The 18725-nt window shown below is 44.0% G+C and overlaps 1 protein-coding gene across 1 annotated transcript; it reads left to right on the forward strand.

Annotated features, from left to right (window-relative positions):
* The first annotated feature begins 138 nt into the window (after positions 1–138).
* LOC125880898 (uncharacterized) lies at positions 139–18480 on the forward strand. Its single transcript, XM_049563721.1, has 13 exons — positions 139–286; positions 6220–6422; positions 8028–8165; positions 9105–9222; positions 9484–9670; positions 11559–11700; positions 11857–12012; positions 12339–12394; positions 14074–14249; positions 14383–14783; positions 16722–16818; positions 17055–17292; positions 17563–18480. The coding sequence occupies exons 1-13, from the start codon at positions 164–166 to the stop codon at positions 17799–17801; spliced, it is 2274 nt and encodes a 757-aa protein (XP_049419678.1). The 5' UTR covers positions 139–163; the 3' UTR covers positions 17802–18480.
* The last annotated feature ends 245 nt before the right edge of the window (positions 18481–18725 follow it).

Here is an 18725-nt window from a genome sequence, read left to right on the forward strand (position 1 = left end):
TAATAAGATCTCAACGATGCCTGCTGCTTTTTAAAATAGCGTCAGAAGTTGTTGTGGATCCGGTTGGTCCTGTTGGGTGAATTCTTCAGGAGCCGCCTCTCACATCTGTGAGACTGAAACTGACTGAACGAGCGTCTGTAGCAGCAGATAAACTCGAGACATCATGGAGGCAGGTGCAGTCGCCCTGCTGCTCTTCGCACTGTTGGGGAGTTCAGCGACTCTCAGCTTTTATGGAGACAGCATCACGTTCATGCCTCCACACAGGAATAAGGATGGGACGTATGGGGTGAGCCATGTTTATCATCTCCTTCAAATGTTCATGAATGTTTTATCAAAGAGAGCAGCAACACTGGAAGCACACCAGACGACTGACAGTAAACCAGTGTGATACGTTCACTGGACCAACAAGGATTTAACTCATTTTTATTTCAGAATCAAGTCACACTGTTTGACAAACAAACAAACAATCAGCCTTATTAAACTTTGTCAGAATCAGCACTTTTCCTGACTTAGTATATTTATATTTACTCATGTGCTGTACTGAAGTACAACTTTTACCAGCACTTTTACTTTGCTCGAGTATTATTTTGTTTAGATTATTTTTGTGGGCTTTTGCCTTTAATGACAGGACAGAGAGTGAAATGGGGAGACAGAGAGAGACTGGGGACTGGCATGCAGCATGGGGCCCCATGTACAGAGGCAGTGCCTCTGTACATGGGGCCCCGACACTATCCACTACGCTACTGACGCCCTGCTCGAGTATTTTAATCTCCACTTTATACAATTACTCCACTTCACAGGGAAACATTGTTCTTCAACACAATCTGATAAATTTACTACTTACAAATTAAGGTTTTTGTTCACAAACTATAGAAATATGAAAGTGCAGCTGAAACGATTTGTTGATTGATTAGAAAATTAACTGGCAGCTATTTTTATAATCATTTGTCATTTTCATGCAGTACATCATCACGTGTTGCAGACAGCTGACAGCAACCATCATGTTCTGCATGTTTCTCCCTGTTAAAGGGTTTTTTGGGGAGTTTCCCCTGATCAGCTGTGAGGGTCCACAGGACAGAGGGATGCCGTGTGCTGTAAAGCCTCTGAGGCAAACTGTGATTTGTGATTTGGGCTTTATAAAGAAAACTGGACTGAGCTGAAACCTGAGCTCCAGCCTCATCAATATGAGGATTTTCTGCTTTTCCTTTAAATTTGTACGTTTTCACTTTTGAATCATTGAATTAATTTTTTTTTCTGCACTGAGAACTTTTAGATTTAATACTTAAATACATTTTCCTGGTGAAACTTATAAACTTTTAGTAACATTTTCAACGCAGGACTTTCACTAGTAACAGAGCATTTTTTACAGTGTGGTATTGGTACCTTTACTTAACTGGAGGATCTGAACATTTGAATAACTGAATAACCATTCACACAGTCTTTGGGCTGTGGGAGGAAGCTGGAGCACTTGGAGGAAACCCACGCTGACACAGGGAGAACATGCAGACTCTGCACAGAAGGGGTTTGGACCCCCCACCCCAGGTCTCAACTAGAAACCCTCTTGCTTTGAGGCAACAGTGCTAACCACAACACTTCATGCCAGCGTCATCTTAAAGTAGAATAACGACACATAAACCCAGCGTCTGCAAAATATGATCATTTTAACGTCCTCACACCGTGAACTTCTGACGTCACCAGACATTTAAAGTATCCTCACTGCGATTTTCATTCCAACCAAAGTTTCACGTCTGTCCCACCCAAGAGTCCAACGTCTCACTGACGCCGTATTGACATCCGTTGTGTCAGCTGGGTATAAATCTCATGGGATAAGGGCAGTGAAGACATGAACACAAGCGGTACTCACAGATCCTTCACTCTCTGCTGAACAGCCTCGTCCTGCAGTTAAAACAGCCACAGAGCTGACAGAACAATGAGCGAGGTTCAGGAGGAAGAAACCATTCAACCAGTCTAAAATGAAGCCTATTAAGTACTGTAAAACTTCACTTTAACACTCAGTCAGTTTTACCAGCCTGGTGTGGCTCCACATTTTGACAATTAAACGCCTGTCTCTATTAGAATCCTGGTCTGGTTGCCAAATGGTTTGTTACCTCCGCCAAGGAGGTCATGTTTTCACCAGCGTTGATCTGTTTGTCTGCAAAATAACTCAAAAAGTTCTGAATGGATTTTGATGACATTTTCAGGAAAGGTTGATAATGGGTCAAGGAACAGATGATGGTGGTGATCGGTTGAAGCGAAGTGGATAAAATAATAAAATGGCGGGAAATCCGAGCTGCTTGGCGGAGGTCTGCGCTCTCCGAGCGCTCTAGTTTTTATAGAAATTCTTCAGATGTGCAAAAGCAGGTTGTTGTCAGTTCCTCGTTCCTAAAAATATTCATATAAATTAATCCTAAAAATTAATCCAAGTTGTGAGGATTGTTTAAACAGGATAAAGTGGGGTTGTGTTGGTATGTCGGGTGCCGTAACTCTCTCTCTGTAAGGCTCTGATGCTCCGTCAATTGAATGATTTATAACTGATATATTATCTGAAGTCTAATTTTTACACAAGTAATATTCATACTGGTTTAAATATACAATTTAACTGTATTTCCTGATCTTTGCTGAGCAACAGTTTTGTGTGAAAGGAATTAAAGGCCTGTCCCAAATATAGGCCTGTTGATATAAATAATATATATTATATTAATATATAATATTATATTAATAGATATGAAATAATAAAAAATGCAGAATACAGATGGAAAATTGTATGAAAACTCTCTGTCTCTGAAAATATCAGGTTAACTCATCTGTAAAGTGACATTTACAGGAAATAATCTGATACAAATTCACTTCCTGCAGTTGTTGCATTGACTACTTAACTGGCGAGGCAGCTTTATTTGTGTAGCACACAAAGAGCTTTACAGAGCAGTGGAACATAAAACATAATAAAGGATCCAGATTTACAATAAAAGACTGAAGAGGAAAGGTACAAAAGGTGAAATGAATAGTTAAATGATTTACAATTTTTAAACAATCATTATTTAAATCATTAAAATGATTTAAAAATTAGTTTAAAAATTAATTGCAGTCATTCCAGGGTGGAGCAGGTGGTGTTAGAAAGGAACGTTTTCAGCTTTGGCCTTGGTGTGTTCAGAGTCGGGGCTGTCTGACATCACCTGGAGGTTATTCCAGGTTTGTGCTGCTTCAACATGTTTTGTTTGGACTCTTGGGACGGTCAGTCAGCTGACCACAGATGTCCTCAGATGTCCTCGGGGTCCGAGAAGGTTTATATGCATGTCAGAGATATATTTGGGTGCTGAGCCACAGAGTGATTATGAAATCAGTTCTCTGAGTGACAGGTAGTCAGTGTAAGGATTTTAGATCTGGAGTAATGTGGTTATATTTCTCAGCTGTCGTCAGGACCTGAGCAGCAGCATCCTGAAAAAGCTGAAGTTCATGAACAACTCATTTAAAAGGCAGTCGCAGTAATCTGATCTACTGGGGCCTTGTCTCTTTGACATTATTCCACTTCAGTTCACTAAGCTTTGTTTGGCACGACATTTCACGATTACAATTTAAGACAGTGAATCCAGAAACAATTAACAACAATGTATTAATACAAAACGATAGAAAACTCATCAGCTCAAGGAATACATGAGATGGAAGAGTGTGAGCTGTGAGGAGACGCTGTGGCTGTGACATCACTGACATATCTTGCTGATGTGACATCATGTCAGTCTGGTCAGAGAGTGAATCAAAATTTCATCAAAATCTTGTGAAGAACTTTGTTGTGATGTCTTCATATGTGCTGCACTGTGGCAGGAAGTGTTGCTCTGTCTCCACCTGTCTCTGAGGACAGAGAGGACACAGCCTGTCCTCTGCCTGTGTCTGTCTGTCTCTACGTCCAGGCTGTGACATCACTGAGTCTGTGCATAGTCAGAGTCTTTCTCAGTTTCTGATGTGTCACAGCGGTCAGATAGTTTGCCATTGTGTTCTGTCTGTTTAGGGACAAACAGCATTGAAGTGTGTTTGGGTTTTTGTGGTAGATGTCCAACAGCTGATGGAGTTTTCTTTTTCTGTAGCGATAGTTTAGTTGGGCTGGATTGTGTGAGGGTTGTCCTGATGTGCTGACAGAGGAGGTGAGCCTTAGGACCAGCTGACTGAGAGGACTCCTCTCTGTGATCCTCCGACTCTAACAGTTGCACAGTTTATCAGTTGTTCTGTTATTGTTGAATATAATATGAACGATTATAAACAAAATGCATCAGTTAGTCAGGGGTCGTCAGTTTACGTAAGGAAACATGTCTCTGCTGTAGAACACGTACATGTTAAACCATGACGGCTGGATGAAAACATGCTTCTTGGCGTTTGAAAAACCTGCGTGTCGCTCATTCCTGCAGACTGATTCATGACATGCCTTTACAAAACTTTGTGGAATTTTTCCAACCTGCCAAGACAAACACACCAAAACAAAAATCCAGACGGACGAACACGATGTTCTTTTTCATCCTGTTTTCTAAAAACAATAAACTGGTGCAACCAAAAAAAAAAAAAAAATGAAGGCAACATTTTGCATGCATCTTTTTAAATATGTAACTGTCATTATTTACACTTGAACTATTATTTCATTTACATATCTTCATCTGCACCTTTAAGCTGCTGTTTTATGTCCCCTTCACCTCAAGTGGGAGTAACTATAGTTCCTACACGACATTGTTTTGCGGGGACACGTGTTAGTGTAACAGACTCAGGGTAACTTGTGCTGCAGTCAGGAGTGAAGCTGGATGTTCATAATCTTTTGGGGTAAATTAAAAACAAGAGAAACTGCAGCCTGTTTATGACCCACGAGTCACAGGGATTGGAGAACAAGAACACAGGCTGACAAATAGCTCCAACTCTGGCATCATTGTGAGTCTTTTAAACTCTGACACACTCGTTTAGTTTAGTGCAACCACCTAGAAAAGACTGAGCAGCTGAAACACTTTGTTGTGGTGATAGTTGGTGGTCAAATTATTTTATTCAGTCTCATCTAACTTATTTATTTTCACTCCATCCAACTCAAAAAAGTGCATAAAAACTGTTACCTTATTTCAATCAGGACAGACTTGTTCTGAGAGAAAAGAATATTTATTTAAACGTGCACATACGTGTGAGAAATGCACTGCATTACACGCTGGTCACAAGCTGGGAGAAAACACTTGCCCCACTGCAAATACTTATAAACTAACAATACAATGCAAACACTCAGGGGATAAACAAAAACCATCATGCAATCACCACTGTGACATCATTCAGAGACATAATCCCCTGAGCTCTGACAGCTCTGTGTGTCTCACTGATGCTGGTCAAGTGTTCAAAGTGTCCTTCACTAAAAGAGTTCGTACAGCTGAGCTCAGACAGTGGGAGGACATCTTGGACGACCAGCAGCGGCGACGGTGCAGCACAGCTCAGATCTGCTGAGTCTGGTGGTTCAGTCTCTGTTAGAGATACTAACTGTTGGAGCTCGGTGCCAGGTGAGATCAGTTGGTTTTGAATTGAAGATGAAATCATGGCTTAAATCAACCCCATCATGTCCCGTCACACATGAACTCACACACTAACATCTAACAGCATGAAATCTTGTGTTATCTTACTGTTGTAGTTTTATTGTTGATGCTGTGTTTATGTTTCGATAACTTGATGTTGTGTTGTCTTGCTGTTGTTACTGCTGAAGCCGTTGTGTCATGAATATGTTCGTTTTTGCAATAGAGAAATTATTCTCTGTTTCCTGCCCAGGGACGACAGGTGAAGATGAGCTCATAGCTCATAAACTGTGCACTGTCCCTGTTGAATAAATAAAATAAATAAATGTGAAAGTCTTTGGCGATTAGACCCCAGAGACAGAACTGTGAATGGATACAGCATGAAGAAGTCTCCCCGGTTTAACTGAAGGCTGAGCTTCATTGTTTTTTAAGTATTATTAAGGAATAAATAACACATTTCAGTCACTTTTGTCCAATGAGGATCTTTTAACCACAAACACTTTGTTTACCACCGTCTGTGCACAAACAAACATGCACACGTCTGTTCCTCGTCCCCAGATGACATGGTCCAATTGCAGAATAACCAAAAACAGAACATTTGGGACTTACTTTAAGTTCTTTGGGGCAATTTTTAGACAATAGAAATACTATTTTTGCACAATTTTAATGTTTTTTTTAAAATGTTCTTTAAACCCTGCAGGTGACTTTTTATCACAGACAGAACGGCAGACGCAGCTGTGGAGACCAGTCATCCTTCACATGTGGCAGTGGAGTGTGCACGAGCTTTGACAAGTCCAGCGTCCTGCAAACAGACCACGATACCACCGGCAAGGGCAGGTGGTGCCAGTCTGAAGGTCACACCACAGCGACCATCTTAACCAATAAGAGCTCCTTTTCTCTGAGGTCAGTCACATCACAGGAGGCTGATGACAAAATGACATCAGATATATGCAGACGTATCTACAGAGTGTAATTCAGTAAAGCAAACCTCAGTACAAACATGAAACATGGAGCCTCAGGCAGTGCAGCGGCGCTGGGGCCTGTAGAGAGAGCGGATCCTCCATCAGTGTGTTGCACAGAGAGCGGGCCAGTGCGACTGATTCAGATTTCCTCTGTTCAAAGAAAAACCCACGTTAAGTTAAAAGTGATGCCATTTGCTGTACACGCCCTCGAACAGTCAAAGTCATCTCCAGTGTGGCTTTCATCTTTTCTGTAAAATAGTAGCAACCTATAAAAAATGATTTGCTTATTCTGCATACACTGTAAAAACTTTTCTATATGTTCTTTGAATGAAGCGAAGCTGCTGATCCAACACATTGTTGGTAAAATATATATGTGTGCCTAATGGTGTGTGTGTGTGTGTGTGTGTGTGTGTGTGTGTGTGTGTGTGTGTGTGTGCTTCATAACCAACAGTGTGCACTGGGGCCCGTCATATTAGTGTCATATTAGCCCACATGAGGGCCCCTAACATTAGGCTCGTTGGAGATGAGCAAGGCCTGCGCAGATTCCATCACCAATGGGTCTGATAATATTTCAATAATCAATCGGACAAGATGTGAGTGTTTCTGTGACTTCCTGTACGGCCTGAAGGCTGCTGGAAACTGTCCAACCTGACAGCAGCTTTTTGTCACCGTCTCCTGCTGCAGCCGCCTGATCTCGTCCACTTGCAGGCGAGGCGCAGTTCATCTCCAACGAGCCTATTAGCGCGCACCGGAGCCCGTCGTACTAGCATCATATTAGCCAACACTGGGGCCCGTCGTATTAGCGTCATATTGCCGTGCAATGGTGCACCTAACATTAGCGTGCACTGGCGCCCGTCATAATAGCGTGCACTGGCGCCCGTCATAATAGCGTGCACTGGCGCCCGTCATAATAGCGTGCACTGGTGCCCGTCATAATAGCGTGCATTGACGCCTGTGGTAATCCCACGCCACAGTGGAGCCTAACTGTGTTGTTGAAATGGCTGTAAAAACACTGAGAAGAGACTACGAGACTTAACGCTGAATTAAACAGAGGTCACAACACAATAACATGATCCACATCTGAAACACACAGCAGGTTAAACCGGTGTGATAACCTTTATTCATACAGCACTTTTCAAAAAGTTACAAAGCTCATGACCGTGGGTGAACTGTGTTGTTGTTGTTTTGTTTTCTCCTACGGTCCTGAGCTCTGGGTAGTGACTGAAAGAATGAGACCAAACAGCTGAAATGAATTTCCTCCGTAGGGCTCAGCCTTAGAGGTAGGGGGAGGAGCTCGGACATCTGGAGGGAGCTCGGAGTAGAGCCGCTGCTCCTTCGCATCAAAAGGGTCCAGTTTGGTTTGTGTATCTGATTAGCTGAAGGCTTGAGTGGAATGATGGCTGAGGTGGGCTGGGAATGGTGAAGCAGAGCAGGCTGAGGGGCTGGAGACAGAGGCAGAAGATGAGGATGAAGCTGGACGTGGGGGGGCATGTTGGGGTCAGTATATTAATGAGTGATAATAACACCTTCATCTTCCTCCTCTCAGTGATTCGGGCTGCTGCTGGGGGTCAAATGTCGACGGGAAAACAAACTGGACGGCTCACGCAGAGTTGGACCTGGGAAGCCGATCTGACTCACACGCCCTCAACGGCTGTCCTGTGACGACCACAGTGTCCTCTTTACGGTACAAACGGCTTCTTTTCACACTAGGATAAAGATGTGACGTCACATATCGGAGCACAAACGGTCAGTCGGTGCACATGAAGGAACACTGAAGATGATATTTAACTCTTGCTGTTTCTTAATTCAACACTCTGTTCTGTTTGCAGATCATTAATAGACTGATAACATTATACAGATCTGGAAATAACATAAACGTCACCTCTGAGAAGTTGAACTCAAGTTACATTATAAATATTTAAAGGGTTAGTTCAGAATTTTTGAAGTGGTGTCATATGAGGTACTTAAATATAGTCAGTGTATTACCTTCAGGCGGTTGGTGAGGCTCCAGTTCAGAATAGCAGGGAAGCTCAGCATTACTTTGCTGTGGACGGGGTTGAGATCAGAGGAGTATTCCAGGTAGGAGGTTCAACAAACTCTGAGTCTAATCCTGAACTCTGACTTGACTTACCCTGAGCTGGGCAGCTCTGAGTATCCAGTTCCAGAACAGCTGATTTGAATTAGTTCAGTCAACTCTGAGTATGTTCACTCTGAGTTAAGCACGTGCACAAACACAATAAAAAGCCATCAACTTATTTTACACCTGTGGAATTGGACATGATCAGTGCAGAGGAAAAGCTTTTTTTGGTCAGAGACAGCCTCTGTAAATGAGTATTAAATTAAAAAAGCTTTTCTTCTGCACTGATGATTAGAACCTCAGTTTTGTCCCTGTTGAGTTGCAGGAAATTTTGGGACATCCATGTATTCATTTGGTCGATGCAGCGGGACAGTTTCTCAGTTGGGCTTTTATCATGTGATGAGAATAAGATATACAGCTGAGTATCATCAGCACAGGATTGGAAATTGATTTCATGCTCTCTGATGATATTTCCCAGAGGCAACATGTACAGATTATGTGTTTAGTTTTTATCTAATCCAAATATTAAACTGTGTTTTCACGCAGGGCGCCTCAGAACTGCTTTACAAGGCTTCATCTGCTGGCACACGATCCAGACGGAGATCACGTGAGATGTCGTTTTGCATCAGACGCCACACCTCCTGCAAACTTCACTGTGGACGAGGTAAAGACACAACAGGAGCTCGTGTTTGATTATATTGTGACTTTACTGTGCATGTTCACATTGTAGTGGTTATTCTGGGTATATTTACAGTAGGTATATATATCGACCTTCTTTTATAAAGACATAGCTCAAAAAGTCTTCTGTTTTTTTTACCTACTGATGTTCAGACACAATTCTCGCTGAGTCTTTCCCCTGTAGGTCAGACTGCAAACAGACAAAAGCATTTGACTCATCTTCACTACCCTCTCCGTGTCCTCTCAGACTACCTGCACACTGAGAACTTCAGGTCAAGTGGCCGTTGGCGTCCACGTGTTTGAGGTGATGCTGGAGGACTTTTCCAGGAAAAACATCACTTTGACCTACGCTGATGGAACATCAGTGTTTCGGGAGGCCTCCGACATGAATTCACCTCCTCTCTGCAAAGTGAAGCTGCAGTTCTCCATGGAGAGTGAGTGCATGTGCATCAGAGAGACACACCTGATCGTCTGACCCTGAATAACATGATCGATTTGTTACAGCAGAGGTCTATAAATGTTATCCTGGTCTTCTTTACATTTTCAGTTACACTTTAAAATGTTTAAAACCTGTCTGATAATAGAAGAATACATTTAGGATTTCATGAGGATAAAGGTCATTAAGTTGTGATAATAAGTAACTGAGCAGTTTATTTTATATTTTGGTCATTTAAAACACAGCGATACTGTAAAGTAACACAGTTACATCATCAGTGTCATTATATCCTGATATTCTTTCTCAAATGACGACATCATTCTCTCAATCATATTATTTTTTCACACAATGTTTCGTGTATAAATATGCACCCGACTGATGATGTTTCGCCCTTAACCTACAGTTATGTAATGAACGTAAGTAAAGTTACTGAGGTTAGGTTTGGGAACAGAAACATGGTGAGGACGAACCTTAAAATGACTCAAAGTTCACACAGATCTGATCACGTGACTCCAGGAGAAAGTCCCATCCACCTCCCCAACGTGCCTCCTTACAGGCGCCCAGGACTGCTTCCTGTTTACTGCCGTCAGCGGATTTTGGTGTGTTGCTTTTCATAGGAGAACAATGTAAAACAATTATGAGAACAGCCTGAAAATTAGACATATAATACGTATCTGACTGTCTCATCAGGAGGTGGAGGGGATGGTGGATAGTGTGACACCTGCCAAGCTTCAGAGCACTGTTCAGCACCAACAAACAGCAGAACTGTTTTAGTGACTCATCGCTGTGTTTCCAGCAGCTTTTTAAGCACCAGACGTGGCTGTCTTTTAGGGACCGTTGCTGCTTTTCCTGCTGTGATAGTGCCACAAAAACTAATTGTTTTTTACTGAGACATTACTGTTTTTCCAGCTGGGATTGTGCACCCATAACCAGGTATTTTAAGGCAAAACATGATCTTGTGCCTAAACATAACCACACATTAACCACGGCGTTGTTAAAGGGATAGTGCACCCAAAAATGAAAATTCAGCCATTATCTACTCACCCATATGCCGAGGGAGGCTCAGGTGAAGTTTTAGAGTCCTCACATCACTTGCAGAGATCCAAGGGGAGAGGAGGTAGCAACACAACTCCACCTAATGGAGGCTGATGGCGCCCCAGATTCAAACGTCCAAAAACACATCATTGAAACCACAAAATATCTCCATACTGCTCGTCCGTAGTGATCCAAGTGTCCTGAAGCCCCGACATAAAAAGTTGTTTGGAAAAACCTCATTTGGACTCTGTTTTTAGCCTCATTGTAGCCTGTAGCTCTGACTGCCTCTCTGGGCACGTCGTCGCGCTTGGAATCTAAAACTTCACCTGAGCCTCCCTCGGCATATGGGTGAGTAGATAATGGCTGAATTTTCATTTTTGGGAGCACTATCCCTTTAACACAGAAATTTTCGTAATAACGTGCAAATGTAACGGATCCTTGGTTTGCAGAAACATTAATGCCAACATTTACTCTGGTGACTGGTAGGTTGAAAAGACTTGAAGACTTGACAGACAGTCATTACAATTTAGGGTATTGAGACAAATTCTTGTTTCCTAATATCCCAATCAAACCTGGTGACAGTTGTTTGTGGCAGATTAAACATGATAAAGTGCCATTTATGGCGGCCTTAACATTTAGGAAAACACGATTCAGTGCTACATAGGCTGCTCTACATGCTAGAAACCTGTGCCCTATTTATTTTCCTGTCCCCTGTCGCTCAGTTCGCTGGAGTCCACCGCTGCCTCGATGGCATGAATGCCTTTAAAAAAGGCAGACATGTTGTTTTTCTGGAGACATGCGGTGATGACTGAGCGCTGGTTAAAAACTGACCTCTTGTTTCTGTGTCACAGTCCTTCCTCCTATACCGAGCTGTGAGGCTGGTCACGTCCAGCCCATGTTCTTGTCCAGGACTCCGTCACATGGCGCTGTTCTTTACGCCTCTGTGGGTCAGAACTTCCAGCTTCATGCCCAAGCACAGGCTCACCATGCCAGGTAGGGACTGCTTACATGTGTTAACCATGTCACTAACTAAAGAAAGACCCTGAGAACTCTTCACCTCTGATTGCCTCGAAGGAGACGGCGATACTTTGGTGCCCACGGAGGATAATTATTTCACATTTCTTCCCTTTTGTCTTTATTTTCCTGAAGCATACACGACTTCCAGGTCAGCGGGCCGCAGAACATGAGCAAAGAGTTCAGAGATGAGAAGTTTGGAAAAGCTGAAGTGATTCTGAGCTGGACGCCACAGCACAGCGACGTGTACAGATTTGTGCCAGTCTGCTTCACCGCAGAGACAAATGAAAGGTGAACGCTTTTATTTAACTGGAAGAATGTGAGTTATAACTTCCTGTTTACTGCTTTGTGTGATGTCAGCGGAGCGTAGATCTGTTGTCTCTGTGGATATGGTGGAGGACTAACAAAGAGGGAGATTATATGTGTCTGTGTCTTATATGTTTCTGTCTCGTCTTCTCTGTTAAATCTAAATATTAAAATAAAAGCACATGCACAATAAACAGTTAATGTTCTACAGTTTATCGCTGCATCAGATGTTATCAGTAACGTTATGTTCTTCTTCTTCTTCTTTTAGCATTTTGCACTGAAACTTTTTTATTTTTTATTTTGTCATTCAGCCAATCAGACATGAGGTGTGTTGTCGTCATGGTGACCCAAGCTGCTCTCGTTCAAGGTTTGTAGATCGTCAGTTATCTCTGATGAAGACTCTCGTTGGGAAAAGATCATGGTCAAAAGAGATGTTGACTGTTGCTAGGAGACGGGATGTGAGCCATATCAAATCAGTGCATTTCAACAAATAAGTGTCGTTTAACTCTAACACATAAATTCGTCAGCAATTCGTGCCGACAGCGCCGACCTCTGAGGGGCCAGAGTCAGAAACTGAGGGAGCTGTCACAGGTTGTTACAGAGAGGCAGGTAATCCTAACAGCAGCACATCAGGGCTGTTTATATGTGACACATGTTAATACCTAAATCTCTGTCTGTTTTGTGTCTGCAGCCGATCCTGTTGATCAAATGCAGAGACGTTAAAGTCTTGTTGTTTGTGCTAACAGCTGTCTGAAGCCACGATGACAGACATTCAACTGACTGGCAGTTCAAGTGAACAAAATAATCACAAAGATAAACAAGTTGTTGTCCTGCTGCATTTCCCCAGTGCTGCTGCGACTGGCTGCACATCATGCTGACATGAAAGGATGGCTTTTGTCTTCTGTGCCTGATGCGGGAAGTCACCGCCCAAGCACCAGTATTCAGCGACTTCAGAGTGCGACTAGGTTGCACCAATTGAGTATCTGACCAAATGTCTCCCCGTCTGTTCCTGAGATATGATGCTGAATAATGGCCAAAAAGCAGAACTTAATGAGATTGATCTTGATATTGATATTTGAACGTGTAAAAAAGCAGACAGACAGACAGACAGACAGACAGACACATTTACAGATAATTTAAAGCAACTGTCAAGTTCATTTAATTTACATATTCAAAAAGGAGTGGGAGGAAGGATACACTTATTAAACCTCACCCCTTCTCCATAAGTCAAAGACATTGAGTGAAATTAAACAGACAGCTTCCTTATTAAACCTTTGTAAACATAGCATTATTATTATCTTTTAACTTTATATGTGTATATGATATTATTACCAAATATCTATCTTACAAAAACCTGTCATAGTATATGATATAAATGACCAATTATCTGTGACAGACATATTTAGAGCAGTCTTAATGTATGATATATACATATACCAATTATAACAGTGAAGCTGACCTTTGAACTTTTGGATATAAAATGTCTTATCTTATGTTTAGTGTACGAATCCTTGAGGCCAAAATAACTGAGAATGAGATGGATGCAAGGTCACAGTGACTTCTGACCTTTAACCACCTACATCTATTCAGTGTATTGTTGAGTCCAAGAAGACGTTTGTGCCAAATTTGAAGAAACTCCCTCAAGGCATTCTTGAGATTGTGCACAAGACTGGGATGGACAGACGCCCTGAAAACATATCGCCTCTATGAATATTGCCGGCGTGGAGACAGAAGAAGTCTGTGATTCGAAATGTAGCTGTAGTTTCATTGCCCTGTGTACTGCACTGTAAACAGACGGATGATGATGAAGTCTCTCTTATCTCCTCTACATGATCATGCAGATGTAAATACATGCAGAACACAACGCCATCAGTACACGATCCTCCTCAGGGTTGTATGTAGCTAATTTATCTAATTCAGCAACGACATCAACCAAAGTTGTTTCACTTATTCCTCAAAGTTTAACATTTGTTCTGTGAGATAATAAAGAAAACAGTCTGCGCTGTCTTTGTTGATGAAGAAGTTAACACAGATTGTGATTTACAGGTAAGGCCACAGTCAAATGCTCCCCCAACAAGATGATGGTGATCCTCGACGAAGCTTCCATGCCCGGCATTGACGTGAACTTCCTGAAGCTGAGAGACCCGACGTGCTCTCTCACCTCCAATGGCACCCACATCACGGGCACCATGTCGTTCAGCACCTGCGGCACAAGACTGGAGGTGTGGCGAAACATTTACATGATCCTCCATTATCCTCCGGTGTTTTCTGACTCATCAAATCACAGCTGGTTATAGCGGGGTTAAAAAATCTGCATCTCAGCCTCTAACGGGTTTGTATGTCTCTTAAACACAGGACAAAGGGGACGTTTTGTCTTTCACCAATGAGATCATCTCCTTTGAGCTGCCCAACGAGGTCATAGTCCGAAGGAAGTCTGTTAAGATCGACATCGCCTGCCAGTTTCCCAAAACCATCAGCATCTCCAGCTACTACAATCTCCACAAGTCTGACTACATTTTCACCGAGTCCAGCTTCGGCAGCTTCGGCTACACTTTTGAGGTCTACTCCGACGGCAACTTCACCAACAAGGTGCCGGCCAGCGCCTATCCGGTGGAGGTCATGCTGCTGGAGACCATTTATATGGGCATTCAGGCTGAATCAGATCTACCGAATGTGAATCTGTTTGTGGAGTCATGCAAAGCCACTCCTGATGACAACCCTGAAAACACCCTCAACTATGACCTCATCAAGAACGGGTGAGTGCTGATGTTTGCAGGGATCACAAACATTTTTGGCTTTTAGTTTGAAAACGTTAAAATTATCAGCACAATGTACGTGTCTGGATTTGTCGCATTTGTACGTTATTCTGTAGTGCTGAGACTTTCAACAACACTGTGGTTAACGCGTGGTTATGGTTCTGAAAAGATCGTGTGTTAGCTTCAAATACCTGTTTTTGTGGGCGCAATCCTCGCTGGGAGACGCAGCGATGACTCACCAAAAAACAATCAGTTTTGTTGTTTGGTCTGAAGATTGGCAGGCATCATCCACCATCCACCGTCCCCCTCCACCTCCTGAAGTCAGCTCAGACACTACGTCACTTTAGAAATGTAGATATGATACGCACTTGGGCAGAGACTTGCAGCGCCAGAAACCAATGAAAAAAGGCGTCCTTTAACGTTGGCATGATACGGGGCCGGTTGCTGTTATAGTTTAACACCACCTGGCAGCGTCCGGGGGAAACGCGGCGGGACAAGGACGAAAGTTTTCCTCCAGGTGCTCTGACATGTTCTCCCTGTGTCAGCATGGGTTTCCTCCAGGTGCTCTGACATGTTCTCCCTGTGTCAGCATGGGTTTCCTCCAGGTGCTCTGACATGTTCTCCCTGTGTCAGCGTGGGTTTCCTCCAGGTGCTCTGACATGTTCTCCCTGTGTCAGCGTGGGTTTCCTCCAGGTGCTCTGACATGTTCTCCCTGTGTCAGCATGGGTTTCCTCCAGGTGCTCTGACATGTTCTCCCTGTGTCAGCGTGGGTTTCCTCCAGGTGCTCCCACATGTTCTCCCTATGTCAGCGTGGGTTTCCTCCAGGTGCTCTGACATGTTCTCCCTGTGTCAGCGTGGGTTTCCTCCAGGTGCTCTGACATGTTCTCCCTGTGTCAGCGTGGGTTTCCTCCAGGTGCTCCGACATGTTCTCCCTGTGTCAGTGTGGGTTTCCTCCAGGTGCTCCCACATGTTCTCCCTGTGTCAGCGTGGGTTTCCTCCAGGTGCTCTGACATGTTCTCCCTGTGTCAGCGTGGGTTTCCTCCAGGTGCTCCGACATGTTCTCCCTGTGTCAGCGTGGGTTTCCTCCAGGTGCTCTGACATGTTCTCCCTGTGTCAGTGTGGGTTTCCTCCAGGTGCTCTGACATGTTCTCCCTGTGTCAGCGTGGGTTTCCTCCAGGTGCTCTGACATGTTCTCCCTGTGTCAGTGTGGGTTTCCTCCAGGTGCTCTGACATGTTCTCCCTGTGTCAGCGTGGGTTTCCTCCAGGTGCTCTGACATGTTCTCCCTGTGTCAGCGTGGGTTTCCTCCAGGTGCTCTGACATGTTCTCCCTGTGTCAGCGTGGGTTTCCTCCAGGTGCTCTGACATGTTCTCCCTGTGTCAGTGTGGGTTTCCTCCAGGTGCTCCAGCTTCCTCCCACAGTCCAAAGACATGCAGGTTAATTGGTGACTCTAAATTGTCCGTAGGTGTGAATGTGAATGTGAATGGTTGTCTGTGTGTCTGTGTCAGTCCTGTGATAGTCTGGCGACCTGTCCAGGGTGAACTCTCCGGCCCAGTGAAAATGAATGAACGAATGAATGAATGAACACAGGATAAAAGAACAGGGTTTGGCTTTGAAATCTCACAGGAAGTGAACACCAGCCTCCTGGGTGAAAGTCAGCGGTTGTTGGACCCATCCACCCCTCACAGCCGCCCCACTCAGACTTTTGCCGCCTTAACTTTAGTTGTTGTCCCGCCACGTTTCCCCCTGACGGCCACGTGTCATGCCAACGTGAAAAGATGACGTTCGTTCGTTGGTGTCTGACACATGAAGTCACTGCACCAGAGGAAGCTTGCCTCCACCGCTGAGTGTGCTCGGCCCGGCACTGATAATAACCGTCATACTTGTCATAAACAGTTCCCTGATCATGTGTGTGAGACGTGTTAATATTTCCCTCACAGGTGTCTGCAGGATGAAACGATTAAAGTCCATCCATCCGATCCAACTTCTTACAACTTTGAGGTTCAAGCCTTTAAATTTACGGGAAACTATGACCAGGTATTGATTAAATCATACTAATACACACACACACACACACACACACACACACACACACACACAGGGGCACCTGACTGTAACACATCACGTGTCACCAGCTCGTCACACACACACGCCATCAGATGCCTCTGTTGTTGTTTCTACCTGCTGTTCACTCACCTGGCAGCCAATCAGAAAAGGTCTCCTGTTATAAAAGGGTCACATGACGTCCCTGTGACCTACCTGTCCCCTTCCAGGTGTACATCACCTGCTCCGTCATCCTGTGCGAGCCTGGCAGTGCGTTCTCCAGATGTGCTCAGGGTTGTCTGCAGAGTCCGTCCCGCAGACGCAGACGATCGCTGAGCAGGGAGACCAGCGGGCACTACATTACCCAGGGTCCTTTGCAGTTTGTCAAGCCACCTGTTCCCGTCGCAGCTGCGGACGACAACGAGCTCGATGCTGTGATGAAGAACATTGACCCGCCCACTGCTGCAGGTGCACACGTGATTTCATATGTGCTTTCTTGTCCTTCCTTCTCTCTGTCTTCTTTCCTTTCTTTCTTCGTTTGTCAGTTTGTTTGTTATGTTGTTTGTTCCCTTTTTCTTTCCTTCTTTGTTTATTTGTTTGTTTCTTCCTTTCTGTCTTTCTGCCTTTTTTCTCTCTCCTTCCTTCATTTGTTTCCTTCCTCCCTTCCTTCCTTCCTTCATTTGTTTCCTTCCTTCCTTCCTTCCTTCTAAACTAAGAACCTGTCCCATTGTCTTCCAGTCGACCCTCCACCAGTGATTCCAGTCACCAAAGCCGGAGGAGGAGGAGGAGGAGGAGGAGGAGGAGGAGGAGAAAGGTGGGGGGTGGTGGAGGTCCTGAGCACCAACATGAGCACTGTGGGATTTTGCAGCGCCTTCATCGTGTCGCTGGTGCTGATGGCCGTGGCCGTTCGTCACTTCAGCAGGAAGAGAAAAGCTGAAGACCAGAGTTCGCTCCTGGTGTCAGGCTGGGAGAACTAAACACACAGCGTCAGCACTTATCACCCTCCTCTTCCTCCTCCTCCTCCTCCTCCTCCTCCTGCTCTCACCAGGAGTTCAAAGTTTCCTTATTAACATGTTTTCCACCTCCACGACCCAGCCACTGAAATAAATACACCTTTCTGCAAACCACAACATGTTACGTTTATATGTTTCATATTTAATATTCCATTTTATGTTACAGCTCTGTGGTTAACGTAACGAACAGTCATGTTCTGGTGAAAAGAACATCATGTGTTGGCTTGAAACATCTAACACAACTGGAAATGTCCCGCCATCCACCGTCCTCTCCTCCTGATGACACACTCAGCTCAGACACGAGATCTGAAATATATGAAATGTAAAAATGAAACATATCTGTGGTTTGCAGAAACGTACAGTGCAAACGTTTTGTTCAGGTGACTGGGCTGTTGGAGCTGCAGTGGGAGGACGGCAACACAGAGAGGACATTTAGCATTAAAAATGACATTCAGTAACGCTGAAAGATGCTCGTATGATATGATTATGGGGTCACATGTCATTATCTGTCTACGCTCTTGTTTCTGGCCTCTCCAGTAGAATAAAGGCACAGGCCATCAGGATCAGCTTAACCTTTAAATGAAGTACATCGTTTGAGCTCTGTTTCGTACATATAAAAGCTTTTGTTGAATGCTTCTCTGAACTTTGGTCTCTATTTGTGGCTGTTGGCTCACCTAACACGTTTCAGACGAGTTATAAGAACACAAAGAGTTATAGCTGCTGCTGTCTAAACGTCTCTGTCTGGTTCTGCAGGATTTTTTTCGATGCTTTTGTTCTGCTGTGAACATGTAAAAGGTTCCCGGCAATCGGCTTCAGTTTGTTTGGTTAAAGGAGCAACATGAAGAATTAAGAGGAATTCAAATTACCGCCTAATAAAATAGCTGTCCT

This window comes from Epinephelus fuscoguttatus, linkage group LG2 (genome assembly GCF_011397635.1).
Source record: "Epinephelus fuscoguttatus linkage group LG2, E.fuscoguttatus.final_Chr_v1".
In the NCBI taxonomy this organism is placed as follows: domain Eukaryota; kingdom Metazoa; phylum Chordata; class Actinopteri; order Perciformes; family Serranidae; genus Epinephelus; species Epinephelus fuscoguttatus.